This window comes from Dendrobium catenatum, unplaced genomic scaffold, assembly GCF_001605985.2.
Source record: "Dendrobium catenatum unplaced genomic scaffold, ASM160598v2 fragScaff_scaffold_325, whole genome shotgun sequence".
In the NCBI taxonomy this organism is placed as follows: Eukaryota; Viridiplantae; Streptophyta; class Magnoliopsida; order Asparagales; family Orchidaceae; genus Dendrobium; species Dendrobium catenatum.
The window spans coordinates 437,382-457,287 of NW_021318787.1; the positions used below are offsets into that span (position 1 = coordinate 437,382).

The following is a 19,906-nucleotide window of genomic DNA, read 5'->3' on the forward strand; positions in this document are numbered from 1 at the left end:
CATCCTGATTCTCCTCGAGACAATTCAATGATCGCACGTAATAAACTCTCCTTCTTTATAGAGTGGTAGGAGAAAAAAAATAAAAATTTTAATTAATATTAATTAATTAGTTAATTATCATAGAAAGTCCAATTTGGACATTTTTTGGATCCTCAAAATCTTTTTTTTATATTTCGAGCTCAATTTTAATACTTTGAGATCCCATCGGAACTACATTCAATTTCAAGCAAATTTAAATAGTTTGGAGAACAATTTTCTAAATTTATTCTTCAATTTATGCTCTGACTTTGCTGAATATTTAAATTATTTAAATATTTTTGGACTATGTAAGATTTAACATCAAAAAATAGGGAGACAATGATACGTCACCAAAAATCATCTTGGTAGTGCATGAATCTCAAGGCATATTCAAGTTGGAAACTTCTAAAATAAAATTCGGGACCATCTGAACTCCAATTTCAACAAATTTATAGTCAAACAAAATGTCTCGAAGAGACAACTAACAACACCAAAATCGGTCTGATCTGAATCTAAATGGGTCCAAATCAAGAGTCTGAAGGATATTTGAAAGGTTTATAGCATTATTTGGATGAAAAAGTGATAGCAAAATATGCCATGCATATAGTGAAATCGAGTGGCTCGGCGAGACAAATCCAAAGAGCTCAAGATCGCTAAATTCCAATATTATTAATGTACTTAAACAGTTGAAAATTGCTCTATGATCGGAGGAATTAATAAGAGTCATTCGATGGAGCACTTCCAACCTGCCCCAGATATTCTTTATATTTAAAGGGTTTGCCACATATGAAAATCTATAAATATACCCCCACTATCTACATGAGAGAAGCATTTAGTTGAAGAATAGAGAGAGCTCTCACACTTCAAGAGCTCTAGCGCCACCTCCAACAAACCCATATCGACTATCGCCGGACTTCCACTTGGTCGTCGATCGCCGCCAGACTTCCGCCCGACCATTGTCAAACCGCTACTTGGTCGCCGACCGTCGCCGAACTTCTGCTCAACCATCGTTGGATCATCCCCCATTAGTTGCACTTCTGCCTGAACATGGTAAGACTTCCGTCAGACAATCGCCAGACCTTTTCACAACTCTCTAAACTATTGCAATTCGGCTACCTCTAAGTTAAGGGACGGTTCAACTTTAATAATTCACTAAAATTTAGTGGAATCTTTTGAACTGGGTGGAACTCATAGTTTTTCCCTCTTTGGATTTTCCACATAAAAAAGATTGGGTGTTTTACTGCTCTTTCTCTCTGTTTGTTTGCCGGATATCCATGCATTGCTATGACAAAAAACAATTACTCACTCTACAACCACGAATATTCTAGCCCGCAACAAATTCAATTACTTTATATTTCATATTTGGCAATTGAAAATTTTCATTAGTCCAACACAATGGTATTCATAAAATTTTCTTAACAGGGCCATGCAAATAATTTAAAAAAGGTATGAATTAAATTATATATATATATATAAAATTATATAATAAAAAGAAACACACACACACGAATACACATGCCTTTACCAACAAGGCTCAACACTACTTTTTGTTAGGTTGCTTCAGGTAAATATAATTGAAACATAAAACTAGTATGCCTTCATAGATATCTAATAAAGCTTGTACGTCATGATAGATGAACTCACCCACCCAAATGGCCCTCTAGAACTCACAGGAGAACTCGCCCGAACTGACCAACAGGCTTCACTAGCTCATGTTTTCTTTGAAGCTCGCCTTGCATGGGCAAATCAAGGGTTCTTGTCAAGAGATAGCAGCTCGCACTCACCACCTGCCGAGACTACATCTTAGTTATTCGCTATCTCTCAAAGTGACCATTTTTGCAAACTTAGTTACATGAAGATGCTTATTCATAGAACTCTCACTTCGACTCACCATGACCATCCAAGCTAGAGTTCTCCCATCTCACAACAACATCTCACTTGTCTCTCTACTCAGGCGATCTCAAAGCTCCCATAGAAGTCGCTGACCACATCAACGAACCCACCAATCCCTGATCCCTTCTTATATTTGCGCACGCCAAAACACACTAGCCCTTGTTAACTCGTACTACTATACTCCCTCGGAAGCAACTCATCAAAGCCAGTTGACCTCACCCTTCATCGGACTATCATGAGGTGACATGCATTTAGGGTAGCATGTAGTGTTGTAAATATATGTTTTGTTGCACTATACTCTTTTTTTTACCTTTTCTTATGTAGATTTTTATGTAGTCATAGAATTCAATAAATAAAAAATGATGAGTAACATTTTGGGACTTTATGCTGAACTTTTTGACTGACATAATGGATATTCTATTAGTTTTGAGACTAATAATTTCTTGAGTATCATACAACTTTCCTCTATACTCTCTTTACTCTCTCTTCATTTTTAGGTCACTTACTCGCTCTTCATTTATCATGTATTTTCAACAAATAAATTTGAATGCAACAATTTAGGTGCATAGAAACCAAATCTTCATGTTAGAATAGAAATGTTGCACAGATCCAATTATTTATGAGGTGGGTGGACGACATCGAGCTGGCGAAAAGTCTCTTTCTCAGTTATAATTATCTTTATTTTATAGGAATTTATAAATTTTAAATAAATTCTATAAAGTTAATAAAGAGAAATGAAACCACTTCTTTTCCACCCCTGGCCCCCACCACGTAAAAAGCTCGCTCTCTGGCATGCTCTCGCTCTTGATCTCGCGAGCGAGGAGTTCATGAGTTCATTAAGATGTTCCATTTGCACCCATCATCTTCCTCGATCTTCTTAGTACCATTTTCCTCCTCCATTTCTCGATTAATACTCATAGAATACCGAAACGCTCCAATTCATCTCCTTTTATTCCGGTTATGAATCACTTGTAAGGAGGTAGAGATAAAGAGGATCCAGCATCGATAACTAGAGCTCGTATTAGGGTTTACCATGGATCAATATCGTGAGTGCTTGTAGTTGATGCCCCAATATGGGCCAAGAAGAGCCGAGCTGCGACGGGGAAGTGGAGGTGTTGGAGAGCAACATCGATTCGAACCCAAACCCTAATCTGACTTTGGTTATCATGCATTCAGAGGCAGTGGATGCCAAAGAAGATGAAAGGGAAAATCCGGCGGCCATGGATGAGAAGGTCGGCGTGATGGTGGATGCAGCTTGTAAGGATTTTTTGTCGAGGAGTGAGAGTGATCGGGAAGAGTGCAGGTAAGCAGCCCGATTTTTGGTGTTGTAATATTTTTCTCTTTTTTTGGATGGATTGTTAATGTGGTTGAAATTCACATTTTTGGGAAGGGTAGGAAGCCTAAATATCTCATAAATTAGGGCTCTGTTCTTCTTCAGAGTGGATGCTCTTTTTTTATTTAACTGGTCATTTCTTATGCAAAATTTTGTCTTCATAAAAAAAAAAAAAAACTATGTTATTCAACACAAACCATTTTTTACTGACTGTAAAATGAGAGAAATAGTTTGAATGAATGTTTTTTTTGTTCCGGATAATTATACCTGCATATGCTTTATGTCAGCAAAATAACATTGCGTGCATATTTTGAATTTATAAGGGAACTTTATCGATGATCAGCCTTATCATGCCAGGCATGTGTGGTTCTTCTTCTGAATTTATATTAGTTTAAGGATTTCCGATATGTATATTGTATTACCTGACATATCATGAATATTTATCAATAAGAGTAAGTATTTTTAAATATATTATTGATGTTTGTGTGGTCGCATCTTTGCTATGCTCAATTTGTATGTAATGTATACTATGTAATATATCTCTAATGTGGAAAATAATTAATTAATTACTTTTTTTGCCATTTCTAACTTTTTATGTCAGAGCTAAATAAATAATTTGCATGCTACAACAACAACAACATCAAGCCTTTGTCCCACTACGTGGGATAGGCTACATGAATCCTTTTTCTCCATTGTGTCCTGTTAAAAGTCAAATTCTCGTTTAAATCTAATAAGGAAAGATCATTTCTAACATTCTCTAACCAAATCTTTTTAGGGCTACCTCTACCTTTCCTAACATAAGTCAAATTTAATACCTCTACTTTCCTAACCGGGTCATCGGAAGGTCGCCGTTTTATATGACCTAACCATCTAAGGAGACACTCTCTAATCTTATCTTCCATTGGAGGTACTCCATCCTTTTCACGAAATGCTTATTTTGTATCCTATCTCTAAGAGTAAAGCCACTCATCTACCTGAGCATCCTCATCTCTACAACACTTAACTTAGTATTATGCTTCTCTTTTAATGGACAACGTTCGGCATCATAAAACATTACAGGTTTAACCACCATCTTATAGAATTTTCCCTTAAGTTTAAGGGGGACTTTTCTATCACACAACAATCCTGATGCATTTCTCCACTTCAACCATCCAACTTGAATTATGCTAATAATATCCCCATCTATTTCATCATCACTCTGAACAATAGATCCCGATGCTCGCTCTCTGACATGCTCTCGCTCTTGATCTCGCGAACGAGGAGTTCGTGAGTTTATTAAGATGTTCCATTTGCACCCATCATCTTCCTCGATCTTCTTAGTACCATCTTCCTCTTTCATTTCTCGATTAATACACATAGAATATCGAAACTCTCCAATTCATCTCCTTTTATTCCGGTTATGAATCACTCATAAGGAGGTAGAGATAAAGAGGATCCAACATCGATAACTAGAGCTCGTATTAGGGTTTACCATGGATCAATGAGTGCTTGTATTTGATGCCCCAATATGGGCCAAGAAGAGCCGAGTTGCGACGGGGAAGTGGAGGTGTTGGAGAACAAACCCTAATATGACTTTGGTTATCTTGCATTCAGAGGAGGCAGTGGATGCCAAAGAAGATGAAAGGGAAAATCTGGCTGCCATGGAGGAGAAGGTCGACGTGATGGTGGATGCAGCTTGTAAGGATTTTTTGTCAAGGAGTGAGAGTGATCGGGAAGAGTGTAGGTAAGCAGCCCGATTTTTGGTGTTGTAATATTTTTCTCTTTTTTTGGATGGATTGCTAATGTGGTTGAAATTCACATTTTTGGGAAGGGTAGGAAGTCTAAATATCTCATAAATTAGGGCTCTGTTCTTCTTCAGAGTGGATGTTCTTTTTTTATTTTACTGGTCATTTCTTATGCAAAATTTTGTCTTCATAAAAAAAACTATGTTATTCAACACACCATTTTTTACTGACGGTGAAATGAGAGAAATAGTTTGAATGAATGTTTTTTTTGTTCCGGGTAATTATACCTGCATATGCCTTATGTCAGCAAAATAACATTGCGTGCATATTTTGAATTTATTACGGAACTTTATCAATGATCAACCTTATCATTCCAATCATGTGTGGTTCTACTTCTGAATTTATATTAGTTTAAGGATTTCCGCTTAGTATATTGTATTCCCTGACATATCATGAATATTTATCAATAAGAGTATTTTTAAATATATTATTGATGTTTGGGTGATCGCATCTTTGCCATGCTCAATTTGTATGTAATGTATACTATGCAATATATCTCTAATGTGGAAAATAATTATTTTTTTTGCCATTTCTAACTTTTTATATATGAGCTAAATTAATAATTTGCATGCTACAACAACAACAACATCAAGCCTTTGTCCCACTACGTGGGATCAGCTACATGGATCCTTTTTCTTCTTTGTGTAGTCAAATTCTCATTTAAATCTAATAAGGAAAGATCATTTCTAACATTCTCTAACCAAGTTTTTTTAGGGCTACATCTACCTTTCCTAACATAAGTTAAATTTAATACCTCAACTTTCCTAACTGGGTCATCGGAAGGCCGCCGTTTTATATGACCTAACCATCTAAGGAGACTCTCTCTAATCTTATCTTCCATTGGAGCTACTCCATCCTTTTCACGAATATTCTTATTTTGTATCCTATCTCTATGAGTAAAGCCACTCATCTACCTGAGCATCCTCATCTCTACAACACTTAACTTAATATTATGCTTCTCTTTTAATTGACAATGTTCGACATCATAAAACATTGCAGGTTTCACCACCATCTTATAGAATTTTCCCTTAAGTTTAAGGGGGACCTTTCTATCACACAACAATCCTGATGCATTTCTCCGCTTCAACTATCTAACTTGAATTCTGCTAATAATATCTCCATCTATTTCACCATCACTCTGAACAATAGATCCAAGATATCTAAAATGTGTACTCTTATGAATGACTTGATCGCCCAAAGTCACAATTCTCTCACTAGATTTATTACTACTAAAATTACACTCCATATATTCAGTTTTAGATCTACTCAAGTGAAAACCTTTAGACTCTAAGGTTGACCTCCATTATTCAAGTTTACTTTCAACTCCCTTTCTAGTCTTATTAACAAGAAGAATATCATCAGCAAAAAGCATACACCAAGGTACATCCTCTTGAAAATTTATAGTGAGAGCATCCATGACTAAAGCAAAAAGATATGGGCTTATGGCCGATCCTTAATGTAATCCAATCGAAATAGGAAAATACTTGGTCAAACCACCTTGTATTTGAACACAAGTAATAGCTCATGCATACATATCTTTAATGATTTGAATATAAGCATTATTAACTCCTTTTCAAGAACTCTCCATAGCAGTTCTTTTGAAACTTTATCATATGCTTTCTCTAAATTGATAAATATCATATGTAGATCCTTCTTAGTTTCTCTATATTTCTTCATCAAACCTCTCAATAAATGTATGACTTCCATAGTAGACCTACCCGGCATGAATCCAAATTGATTTTGAGAAACATTAGTATTACGCCGCAACCTACGCTCCATAACTTGCTCCCATAGTTTTAAAGTATGACAAATTAACTTAATTGGTCTATAATTCGCACAATCTTGTGCATGATTTTTATTCTTAAAAATAAGAATTAACACACTCATTCCCCATTCATCTGACATCTTTTTAGTGTTCAAAATAGTATTGAAAAACTTAGTGAGACAAGAAATTCCTTCATCTCCTTAGCATTTCCACACCTCTATTGGAATATAATAAGGTCCAACAGCTTTTCCACATTTCATTTTCTTTAAAGTCTCTCTAACTTCAGTTTTACTGATACACTGATAAAAACGTAAATATTTATTTTCATTTAAGGTGCTAAGATCACTAAAGTTAATCGTATTTTCACATTCTTCATTAAAAAGTTCAACAAAATATTTTATCCATCTTTGTTGAATATCATCTTCTAAGAAAAATACTTTTTTGATCTTCATTCTTAATACACTTCACTTGAACTAAATCTTTACTATTCATATCTCTTTGTTTGGCTAACTTATACATATATATTTCTCATTATTTATTATCTAATCCATTATATAAATTATTAAGAGCGAAGATCTTTGCATCGTGTATTGCTTTCTTAGATTTTTTACATGCCTCTTTATATCTGTCCCAATTAACAAAGTTTTACATTTAAACCAATTTCTATAACAAATCTACTTGTTTTTTATCTTATCTTGCATATTTGGATTCCACCACTAACTATTTTTATCATTACATCTTTTTCATTTGATATTTCAAGCATATCCTTTGTAATATTCTTAATATTATTAGTTACTTTTTTCCACATAACATTAGTATCCTCATGCACAGATAAAATCTTAAGATCTAAAATTTACTCATAAAAATATTTTTATTAATATTCTTTAAATGCCCCAATCTAATCCTAGAATATCATTTTACTTTATTTTTTATTTTTTGTCCTTTTATCTTAAAGTTAAAAATTAATAATCGATGTTGGATACATAAATTTTTACTCAGAATAACTTTACACTTTTTGCAATCTAAACGATTTAATTTTTTCATAAAAAATAATCAATCTGAGTATTACTATAATCATTTTTACAAGTGATGAGATGATAATTTTTTTTTAATAAAGTATTAATAATTAAAAAATCATAAACTAAAGAAAAATCTAATATGATTTTACCACCTTTATTTATCGTTTCAAACCCATGGCCATAATGAATGCTTTTAAATCATCTACCTTTCTACCAACATGTCCATTTGAATCTCCTTCAATAAAAACTTTTTCTTTAAGAGATATGTTTTGTATTAATTCTTCTAAGTTATTTCAAAATTTTAATTTTGAACACATCTAAATCTACTTGAGGAGCATAAACATTTATAATATTAACAATTTTAGCATCAATAACAATCTTTAAAGCTATAATTCTATCTCCAATTCTATTAATTTTTATATCATTATCCTTCAAATTCTTATTTATAATTACACATACACCATTTCTAGTACGACTCCTACCCGAATACCATAGTTTAAATACCAAACTATCAATCTCCTTAACCTTCTCTCCAACCCATTTAGTTTCTAAAATGCATAAAATATTTATCTTTCTATGAATCATAAAATCTAGTAACTCATTAATTTTTTATGTAAGAGAACCTATATTCTATGTTCCTATCCAAGTTTAAGTTTCATGTATTGGCCTCTTTGCCCACATACGTCCTTGATGTGAGAATCCTTGCCTATTTAATACTGCACCCTTGCACACTTGTCGCTGTCTTCAGGCCATATAGTGTGTCACTTCCAGGGGACGTCCTAGCATTAACATAATTTTTAAGGGATTCATGTCATGATTATTCGATAAGTTTTATGTTGGCTGTCGACTACTTAATGTAACATTTCATTTTTCTCATCCAGCCTGACAACGACAATGTTAAATTAATTGGCATGCTGTAAGTGCTTATTATGTTTGGATTCATTTCATGGATTTAATGTGGCATAAATGGGAATATTTAGATGGACATATGGTAAAATTTGGAAGAATGGATTGAGAAATGATTTTGTGAGATGTGAGAGCAGCACTTGTTTGTCATTCTTCTGTGATTGCTGCTTCATTTATTTCATTATTAGCTAAGGAGATATTCTACTAGATAATAGTGGTGGAAACAATATTCAACACATTGAAAACTATAATGATCTCCTTGCCGTTTTTAACATTCCCTTAATTTTCCTTGCCTTCACCATGGATTGATGCATTCGGGATTGCTATTGGAAGGATAATTTTACAATATTCTCATCCTTCAGTTTTGTTTTAGCAAGAAATTACCACCAACAATGCATCAGGCATCAACAGATGCATAAGTGCTTCTATGCTATTATAAAAGTAGTCGGACATTGATGACAATATTTGTTGAGAAACCAATTTACTATTTGAAATGGCCGGCATAACTTTTGAGAGTTAATGCAGCAAGTGACATAAACATTGAAAGAACAAAGATTTCTTTTTAAGTTGACGGTCTTTGATTAGAGGATTGAGCATAATCTGGGTACTATCAATAAAGTTGTGGATGTGTTGTCAAGGAAGGAGGATGCATATTCAAATACATTTGCTAAAGATGCACGATTGCAAATGTCCATGGCTTGTACACGCTGAACAACGATTTTAATGGATCAAATTTGATTAGGGACAACGCATACTAGAAACGCAACTGTGTACTTACATCAATAGGGAACCAGACATGTGGTGCCGTTATGTCTTTCAAAATGGCTTGGTATACTTCAAAGGCTTTGTCGTTTCGGTATGAAATTCCTCCCTGAAGGATGCCATTTTAATGGAGTTACATTGTATACCATTCGAGGGGTATAGCAGATGCTGGCTCAAGTGATGACACAATTTTATTAGAAAAATATGAAGAAGGATAAAACTTTGTTTGCATATGTTCAATTTGCTAACAAATAAAATATGATAATGGATGACCAACAAGATGGGAAGACAGTGGACATGAGGGTTGTTGACAGTCTCTTAAAATATGCCCATTTTCTACTTTGAAGGCCATTTATAGCTTTGCCAGTGGCTGCCACATTTATATCTGACATTTATAAGTTGCATGGGCTTCCAATGGTTGATTTTAGCAGACCTAGATCCCATATTCTTGAGTTTCTTTTAGAAAGAATTGTTTTGACTCAGCAGGATAAAATTAAATGATAGCATTTCTGATCAATTGGAATTGGATGGACAAATGGGGGTGACCATCTGTGGTTTGGATTAGTATTTGCGTTGCTTTTGGAATTTACTTTCATATTGGGTTAAATTTTTCCTTGGGCGGAATTTTCCAATTATACTGCCAGTCACACTTTTACTAGAATGTCAACATTTCGAGTGTTTTGTGGTCGAGATCAATCAACTATCGTTCCATACGAACCTAGGATTGAAGCTGTGGATGCTATACTGCTGGATTGAGACAAAAATCATAAGACAACTCTCTCAAAATTTACAACTAATTCAAAATCGGATGAAACTGATAACTAATAAGCGACATCTCGGGTTACAACTAGATGTAGGAGATTTGGTCTCGGTAAAACCACAACCATTTTGTCAAACATCAGTAGTTAGTCAACCTTACAGTAAACTCAAATGTTTTTATTATGAAGCATGTCCAACAAAAACCAAAATGGATCAGATGGTGGATGGATGTGAGTTAGCAAACACGCCAAAGATTCCATCAATTTTTCATGTTTCTCTTTTCAAATCTTTTTAGGAAAACTCCAACCTATACCTAAACAAATTACTAGCATAGTTCAATGAAGGTCGATTATTGGTTTGTCCACTGGCAATTTTGAATTAGGGAACAATCCTAAAAGTGGGTGATGATGTCCTGCAGTTACTTTTTCAATGAGAATTTTTATTACTAGAAGATGCTTTTTGGATATCATGGGCTACTTGCAGTTGTCTTATCTTGAATTCAACCTTGTTGATATGGCCATTGTTGCTGGGGGAGTAATTTTGTGAACTGACAACATCCTAGCACTTACGGTGATTACTTATTCATGCGAGTATGAAAAGCTGCTATATCGATGAAGAACTTTTTCTCCAAATGATAATTGCTGTATTGAAAAACCAAGATCTTGTATTGGCTGTAATGAGCTGAATTGTTAGTTTGATGTGCACTTAGTTTATTTGGTTGTTAGTTAGTTTGGCAATCATTAGATCTAGCAAATTTGGTTTGTATTAGGAGGGCTGTGAGCTGAATAAAACTATAAAGGGGGAGTAAACCAGCTGTGTAGAATGAGCTGATTTGTTGTGTTTTTCTCCGATCTTCTCTTCTTCCCTGCCTTTTTTTTTTCCAGTTTTTTTATTTAGTTTTAGGAGTTTGGGCAAGTTAGGTGGATGAGTGGCTTTACCCTTAGAGAGATAGGATACGAAATGAGCATATATGTGAAAAGGTTGGAGTAGCTCCAGTGGAAGATAAGATTAGAGAGAGTCATCTTAGATGGTTTTGTCACATTAAACAGAGGCCTTCCGATGACCCGGTTAGGAAAGTTGAGGTTTTAGATTTGTGTTATGTTAAGAAAGGTTGATGTAGGCCTAAAAAGACTTGGTTAGAAAATATTAGAAATGATCTTTCTTTATTAGATTTAAATGAGAATTTGACTTTTAACAAGACACAATGGCGAAAAAGGATTCATGTAGCTGACTCCACGTAGTGGGACAAAGGCTTTATGTTGATGTTGTTGCTGTAGTAGTTTGGGCAAGCTCAATTTGCTTCGAAGTGATGAGATCACTATGACTATAATTTTCATACAGACATTCAAATCTTTTAAAATGTGTTTTACTCTTAGCAAGTGGGGTTTAATGAATGCATGAGTTTTAAAATGTGTTTTACTCTTACAATATTCTTAAAACTCCTGCATTTGAAATAATTTACACTCCTTTTACTTCAAACCAAACAACCCTTTAGCTTTATTTGTGACATACTATTATTGGCAGCCCATGGGTTAGCAACAACTTGAAATAAGCATAAATTGACCATCTTGGCTATTTAGCACGCATTAGATTGCTCTGTGATATGAGATCAATGAATATCCTTGTTTCATTCAGTATTTAGTTTGTTTAGTATAGAGAAAATGATCAAAATGATCTCTTGTTTTTTATGAAAGAGAAAAATGGATATCGACTATGTAAAAGTCCTAATTTAGTCTATTAAATAGGGACCTAGCTAGTCATGCTGTTCAAAATTAATGAAAAAAGTTACCAAAATAACAAAAAAAAGTTTCGAAAAAAACTATCGCGCTATGTATGATAGGGGGTATTTTCAGGAATGCAACTTTTTAATTATCCTCTATCCAAAATATCGAGACTGGACGGAGTAGAGGTGCACGACTTTGCTCTTATGCAACTTCTTATATGCGGCTTTGTTCTTTGCATCCCAGTAGTGACAAGACCTCTCTTGGCTAGGAGACAAGAACATATGAGTAGGTGCAGATTCCTTTCTTCCCCTTCTTTCCATCAAACACGAGGTCTATTCTTTCGTAACTCCTTTAACTCCTTATACGCCACTCTATTCTTTGCACCCCACTAGCGACAAGATCTTGCTTAACTAGAGGAGAGCGTGGACGAGTAGGTGATTATTCCTTTCTTCCCATGGAGTCACCACCCCTCGGCTCAAGCAAGAAGATGACCTTGCATTTCTGATCGTTGCCCAATCCCTTGAAGTTGATCGAGCAGTAGACACTTAATGCAACACTTTATATATTTTATTTTTTTTATTGAAAAATTATATTTACTAAATAATTCAATAAGAAAAATAAATCCAAAAACACCCCTACTTTTAACATAATTAATGTTAACATTTGTTACTTATGATGGTGGGATCGTTTTGGTTCCTATTAAAAGAGTTAAGTGATTGAATTGATACTTTCATATAGCAAGGGTTAATTTTGGTTCTCATAAAGAGTCAGGAGATCATTTTCTTGTTTAGTATATTAAGCTTTCAAACTTTGATCGGCATCTCTACTTTGTTCTTCTTGTTGAATCACCTTAACTTCACATTTATAAAGACGCTAATATTTGATTGTAGCTATTTTTGAATTCTCTATTTACACAAATTTTATTTTTTGTAGCCTAGTCGCTTCATTTTATGTATCTTGAACTCCTATCCAATTTCGAAAATGTTGGCTTAGAAATGCACCATCTATTGGACTTTGCTAAGATTTCAAAGGTTATGTCCTTGAGATTTCTCTTAGTATGAGGAATCAATTAGGTTTTATTTTAATTTTAGGTAATCCATGTTTTCTATGGTCATAAGTGATTATGAATAATTACATCTCTAACATAATATAGAGAATACTCTTGATTAAATATGTTAAATTATATTATAGTTAATACATGAAATTAGCATTCAAGAAAATGGTTGAATGTGGATGGATGGTCAAATTGTTCAAGATGTAATGATTCAATCATCCCGAGTGACCTAGTCGAACCATTCTACTAATGATAGGTGTGCAGTGCTATATAATCTTGGGAGCTTGATTAGTTGTCATAGGTTTTTTGTTTTTGGTTGGGCAACATGTTAATTGATGTATCATCTCAAAATAAAGTATTGAGTTATTTTGGATGGAAAAGGCTTATGCGCACTAATATGTCTGATTGTGATTCCATAAATGTATAGTGCTATGAATAATTTTTACATTTTGGATGCAACAACACAGTCTATTGAACACATAACATTTGAGTAATTTTTGCATGACTTCACATTTGTAATTCGTCATTTTCATTGCAATTTATCGATGCAAGAGATCTTTTCTGGCTAGTTTCAATGTTTTGAATGCGTCGGCGTAATATGATTGGAAAATGAGCGATGTTTCACATTGTGTTCATCATTTGTAGTTTTCATCATGTTCTACCAAATTGATCATGGAGGTACCTCTTTGGTAATTTTATTGTTCGTGACACATTTATGTGGTTTGCATCATAGAAAAGAGTACGTTTGAGTCATTTTGATGCACGCGAGGTGCCTTGAAATGATTTTGTGCGACATTAAGCTTGTCGTCCTCCAACTCTTTTTAGGTCATTCTTCATGAGTTTATTCTGTAGATTATTAAAGTTTGTGAGTTTCACTTGAGTTTGGGTGGACCTGTTGTGTCACCCTTAAAGGGGTAGCAAAGTCTACCATGCCATCCCATCATGTTTTCAAAAGTTTACATGGTGTGGTGCATAATAATCGTGATTATAATACCAAATTCTCACTACACTTACAAAATTTAGGTACCTTGGCTCTAGTGAGAACTCCCCACCTCACCATAAGGAAGTGCATTTGATCTTTGATATATCCTACAGGGTTAGTTGAAAATATTAAAAAAAGCAATTTCATGGTTTGTTGGAGTCAAGCAAATTTTTGCAGTGCCTCCATATCACCCTCGGGAGGGGTTTAATGAAAGATGTACTTGGACATGCCAATACTTATGTAGTACACGAGCTCAAGTCTAACGCTAATAATGTGGATATTTTACAATATTGGATTTCAATTCCAAGGGTAAATGGGTGTCCACTTCATCACACAATAAGATCATACATCAATAAAATCAAGTGGATCATTAAGCCAAGTTGAGCATTAACAATTTGTCCATTTGATTAAAGAAAAAAAAAAAAAATTGTCTATTTGATGTTATTCTTGATTCAAGTAATTATTGAAATTTTAATTTCAGAAGTTAGTCAAGTTAAGAGTTGGAATTTTAATTTCAGAAGGTTAGTTGAAAATTACTTGTAATATATTGTGGTAAGATTGAAGTTAAATTAAGACCCATAATCATTTGGCCGGCCTCATCATTTCCCATTCAATTCTAAGGGTCACATTTCGAATTCAAGAAGTTACACTCCAAACCATAAATCAAGGATCTTCTCTCAAGTGACACAAACGAACACTGATTTTTTTTGAAACCACCAACTTTTTCATTCTAAATTTAAAATTCAAATAAAACATCAAAGGTCATTCTTGGAGCATCATATGAAAACATCAATGAATGATCCAAGCTCTTCGATCAAGTTCAAAACCATTAACCTTCTGAAAGTGAAGTCGCCTATTTATTTTTGAATTTTGAATTGTATCTTTCTCTTCTTATAAATATGAAAGTGTTCTTGCTTTTGAATAAGTGAAAAAATGAATTTAGATTTTTCTTAGACATTCTTGGGTTAAAGTTTGATAGGCATTACCTTTGGTTGGAGGCTTGGTAGCTGAAAACCCACATAATTCTTTATTAAGAATATTGTTTACCTATATAGCTGAAAACAAGCATAATTTTTTATTAAGAATTGCGCTTATCTTTTTATGATCTTGTATCCTTTTTACCTCACCCACCTTCCTATTGCACCCTAAAAGTCCTCAGTAAGCTCTCAACCATATAAGCAAATCCTCACTATAGCCAAGACTATTGGGTCTCTGATTCGAACATCGGTATGAAGATTTGGCGCATCTATCACAGGAGGCATCGTAAATCGACGGCTATAATTTAAATCTTCAATTATGAGTTATTTTTATGAATTTTAGTTTTTATTTGATGTATTTCCTGTTTTACCCCTAGGTTGATTCATGTGAGTGTTGTGGCCCAAGGGGCAATTTTGTATTTTGATTTTTCTTATGTTGTGGCCTATATATAGGGCCTTAAGCTATTATAATAGAGGAGGGATTATTGATATTAAAAATTTGTGTTCCACACTTGTGTTCTCTTGAGAGAGCGTTAGTGAGATTCCTATGGGAAGGAATCGGAGTTTTCACCAGCGGCAGGATGGGTCCGGGCTCGTGACTTGAAGTCCCTTGGAGAAGGGCAAAGCATCACTCGTCAGTCTTCGGAAGAGTCCAAGGCTCGCGGTTGTTATTTTCTTTCTTTTGTTTTTATTTTGTTCCTTCGTATTGCTACTCATAGTCATATTCATATTCTTCCTCCTCCCTATCTTCGTTTGGCCACCGGATTCACCTCCACCTGAAATCCCTCATCCCCTCTCCACCTCACGGCTAATCCCCCATACCCGAACCCATGCCGCCGGCTCCACCTCATTAGCCGCCGGTCGAACTCCTCCCACCTTTTTTGGGATTTCCTAATTTGGTTGGGTTAATTTAGGGACTGATTTGAATTTGAAATTATTCAAATTCAAATTTCAAATTCTTTCCTAAATTAGTGATTCTATTTTAGGAAAGTTCTTAATTTACATCCATTTGAGTTTGAAATTTAAATTGGAGTGAATTATTTTCTTTCCTAATCTTTTTAAACCAAAGTAAGAAGTCTTAATTAGCCTCATTAAATCCTATTTCAAATTATTTCCTAAATCAAGTCTAGAATTAGGAAATAATTCAAAATCCCCCTTCATAACCGAAATTTCCCTTGCCTTGCTCTACTAATTGATTCCCTAATCTAAGGAGTTTAATAGCAGGAATTAAATCCCTACCCATTAATTCCTCTCTAGCCTATGCCTGCCACCAGTCCCAGTAAATACTTCCTACAGGATTTGTTTCCTAAACCACTCCCCCACCCGTTGGAAACAATTTGAAGCCACACCTCTCTTGGCCGAATTCCTTTTAACTTTAATTCTTAATTTACTCCCTAAACCAAGTAGGGGAATTAAGAATTAAATTCCCACCTCCTTAATTCTGGCTCAGTTAATGCTCTTCCCCTTTTCTGGAATTAATCCCCCACCTATGCTTGCCCCCAAATCAATTCACTGATTTACTGGACTTTATTTCCTATTAATTTTCCTAAGTCATATCACGGATTCAGTGACTTGAATTCCTTCGACTTTCCTTGGATCCCGCCTTTAGCTTGGCGTTTACGCTCAGTCTTTTTTCTGTTTCTCTTCATCCCATCCCCCCTCTTCTCCTAATTGTTCCAGATTTCTCTAGTGAAGACCCGTGGATTGGAATTTTCTTATCAGCCTTTCTCTTCACCATCCAGGATGGACTTCTCCCTCAATTTTCTCTATATCTCTCAAGAGAAAATCTGAGAATTCATCTCAGGTTTTTGGTGAAATCTGAACTTGCTGTCAAAAATTTGGAGAGGAGATTTGTCCCTAGCAAAGCCGTTTTTTTTTTTCCGTTCTACATCAGTCTCACTTCCGAAGTAAATTCAAAATTGAATTATCGTTTTCATTTTATTAATTTATTTAAGCACATTACCCATTCTTTATTTTTCATTTGGATGGTGTGACCTTTTTCGGTAGGATGATGTGGGACAAAATAATAGATGAATAGTAGATTATTTTGGTGAATAGTGAAATAAACCTTTGGATATAAATAATTGATTTGATTGAATCTGGCCATTTAAAGATTTTTGAGCTTAGTCGCAATTACATCCTCTTTGAGCCTAAAATAGCCGAAGACATGATCATAAATATTATTGAGAATCACGTCACAAGCCCACCATTTAAAATATTTACTATATTAATGAGAAAGGAGTAAAATATGCTCATGTTATTGAGAGAGATTAGAGTCTCTATTTTTGATTTTTTTCAAGTAATATTCACCTTATATAGTTACAATCAACTAAAAAGGGGAGAAGGAAAGTTCTAAGGGATCATATGGTCAATTCACCATTCAATTATCATGTGATGAGCAAAAACTTCACAAATTATCAAAAAAAGTTGGATATATTTGAGTCTCCATTTATATGTAATTGGGTCTTCATGAAATATTAATGGGCTCAAATGGTGATAATAAAAATTAAAGGGATTAAGTTATGAACTCACTATGAGGCTATTTGGTTTGTTGAAAATGGAATGTAACGTAAAATGGAATGTAAAAAAACAAGTGCATTTGAAATGTTTTGAAGTAGTTTTGATGAGTGTAAAATAAATGTAGGTGATTTCTTTTTTGTCGGAAGTAAAATGAATGTAATGTAAAGTCCAACGATGGTGGGTGGCGGCTGGTGGTGTTGGTGAAAGGTGGTAGCCATCTGACAGGTAGTTGGTAATGGAGGTCAGTGCTGGTCGATGACCAACGACGGGCAATGAATAGCTACTGAGGGTGGTGGCTGTCAGCAACTTTGACGACGGGTCGTGGGTTAGTGATGGTGATTCATGTCATGATTATTCGATAAGTTTTAGGCTGGCTGCTAACGCAACCCTCCACCTTTCTCATTCAGGACTTGGGACCTATCCACGATAGTGTTAATTTGTAGTATATACTAAAATTTAGTAAAAATGTATGAGTTTAGAATACATCAATAGTGAACAAGGGTCTGAAATGAAATTTAATTAAATTTTACTCAACGTTCCTTTTTCATCAAACTGAACACCAAAATTTTCAATTCCCACGCATTTGGAATATTTTATCTTCCTTTTTTCAGCAAATTAAACAACCCGTAAAATCGCATGATTTTAAATAAAAGATGAGTAGACAATTTGATATTGATAAGGAGTTAGTGCGATTCTTAAATTTTTTAAAATTTTTGGTTTATAAGAGATTTCTACCTCATGGAGTTAAAATAGACCAAAGTGGCAACCAATAATGAAAATTGTGGGGGACCGAGATATCAAACCAATAAATAAAAATTCATTCTATTCCAATGAAAAATGAGGGGTCATGATGAGTAAGTCACATCACATGTGATTCAAATCAACCAAACTGGTGTTCATGATACTTGTAGAGGATCTGGATATGAATTCATCAATACAAAAATTCTGTGATTCAGAGTTGTGTGAGTACTGAATTTATGAGATCCAAATCTCATGGCACGGGAGGATCTACAGTGAGGGCCCGGGGCACAGGCCCGCACTAACCCAGTAAAAGCCCACTCAGCTCGCCTGAGTTGCATTTGGTTCGAGCTTGACTTGTGAGCTTACCTCATAGGAGAAGTTGGAACGTCTGCTCGCTGGCTTGGTTCGCTGGAGAAAGAGATCGAGAGCTTAACTCGGGATCCATTGACGAGCCACTCGTTGGGGAAGAAGATGAAAGAATTTGTTTTTTTATTGGGAGAAGAGATTGATAGTTTTTTTTAAAAATATATTTAATGCTTTTTTTCCGAATAACAATCAACTTGTAGCTTTTCCAAAATAACTCTGTTGGGAGCAACAATTTGCATTAAATGCAATTATTATTTTGTATTTTTTGGTTGCATTGGAAGCAACATAATTCTTTAAATAATACAAGTTTTAAAAATTTTTAATATAATATTAGATGAGCTTAGTTTGCGAGTTGGGGAGCTGACGAGCTGGCGAGTTGACTCTACTCTCATCAAGTTTGAACTCGAGCTCGTTTAATATACAAGCTATCGAGCTCATTACCGAATTGAGTTTGAGCCGGCTCACGAGCTAGTTTGGCTGGCTGATACTCCTAATTAAGATATTATTTCACCATGAAATTTTAAATTTAAAGGAAAAAATTCACCAGAAAGAATGAGTGTATTTTAAAAATAATTAATTTGTGCCCCCACTAATTAAACTTTCTAGCTTCGTCCCTACCTCATGGGATCAAAATTTATTGAAGTGGTGATCGTAGAGGTTGTAGATGATCGAGATACGAATCCAATAAATTAAAATTGTTAATTTCGATAAATGGTGAAGGAGACATGACCAAGGGGTTAAATGATTTACAGGACACTTGTAACAAATTCTTATCATTTTGATATTGCAAAGAGGCTTTTTACATACTCGATGATTCACCCGCTTGAACGACTTTGAATAGTGTGCATTATTTGAAGCAAAGGCCAACCGTTATTATGTTTATTCATCATTTCTAAAATTAAGTTGATTCCTTTTATATTTTAATTTTTGTTTATGTTTTAATTCATACTTTTTTCTAACCATTACCATAAATGTTAGATTCAGTTTACCATGATTATATTTCTTTGGGATATTTTTATTTGTTTGTTATATTTTAAGTAAGTCATTAATAAGAGTACACGTTTTAGATATCTTTAGGTTTATTGTTCAGAGTGATGGTGAAATAGATAGGGATATTGTTAGTAGAATTCAAGTTGGATGGTTGAAGTGAAGGAATGCGTTGGGCTTGTTGTCTGATAGAAAGTCCCTCTCAAACGTAAGGGGAAATTCTATTACTTGGTGGTTAGACCTACAATGCTTTATGGTGCATAATGTTGGTCATTAAAAGAAAAGCATAATATTATGTTAAGTGTTGCAGGGATGA

The 19,906-nt window shown here is 34.5% G+C and overlaps 1 protein-coding gene across 2 annotated transcripts in view; it reads left to right on the forward strand.

Moving 5' to 3' along the window:
- The first annotated feature begins 2,650 nt into the window (after positions 1 to 2,650).
- The window catches only part of LOC110100893 (E3 ubiquitin-protein ligase MARCH11), a 45,874-nt gene continuing 28,618 nt past the window's right edge, over positions 2,651 to 19,906 (forward strand). Inside the window, exon 1 of one of the 2 annotated variants that reach the window (XM_020828608.2) lies at positions 2,651 to 3,214. In XM_020828608.2, the coding sequence (XP_020684267.1) occupies positions 2,985 to 3,214 (230 nt within the window). In that variant the 5' untranslated portion in view covers positions 2,651 to 2,984. Of the gene's footprint in view, positions 3,215 to 4,806; positions 4,968 to 19,906 lie in introns of those variants that run through there. The other variant, XM_028693592.1, reaches the window with a different exon arrangement.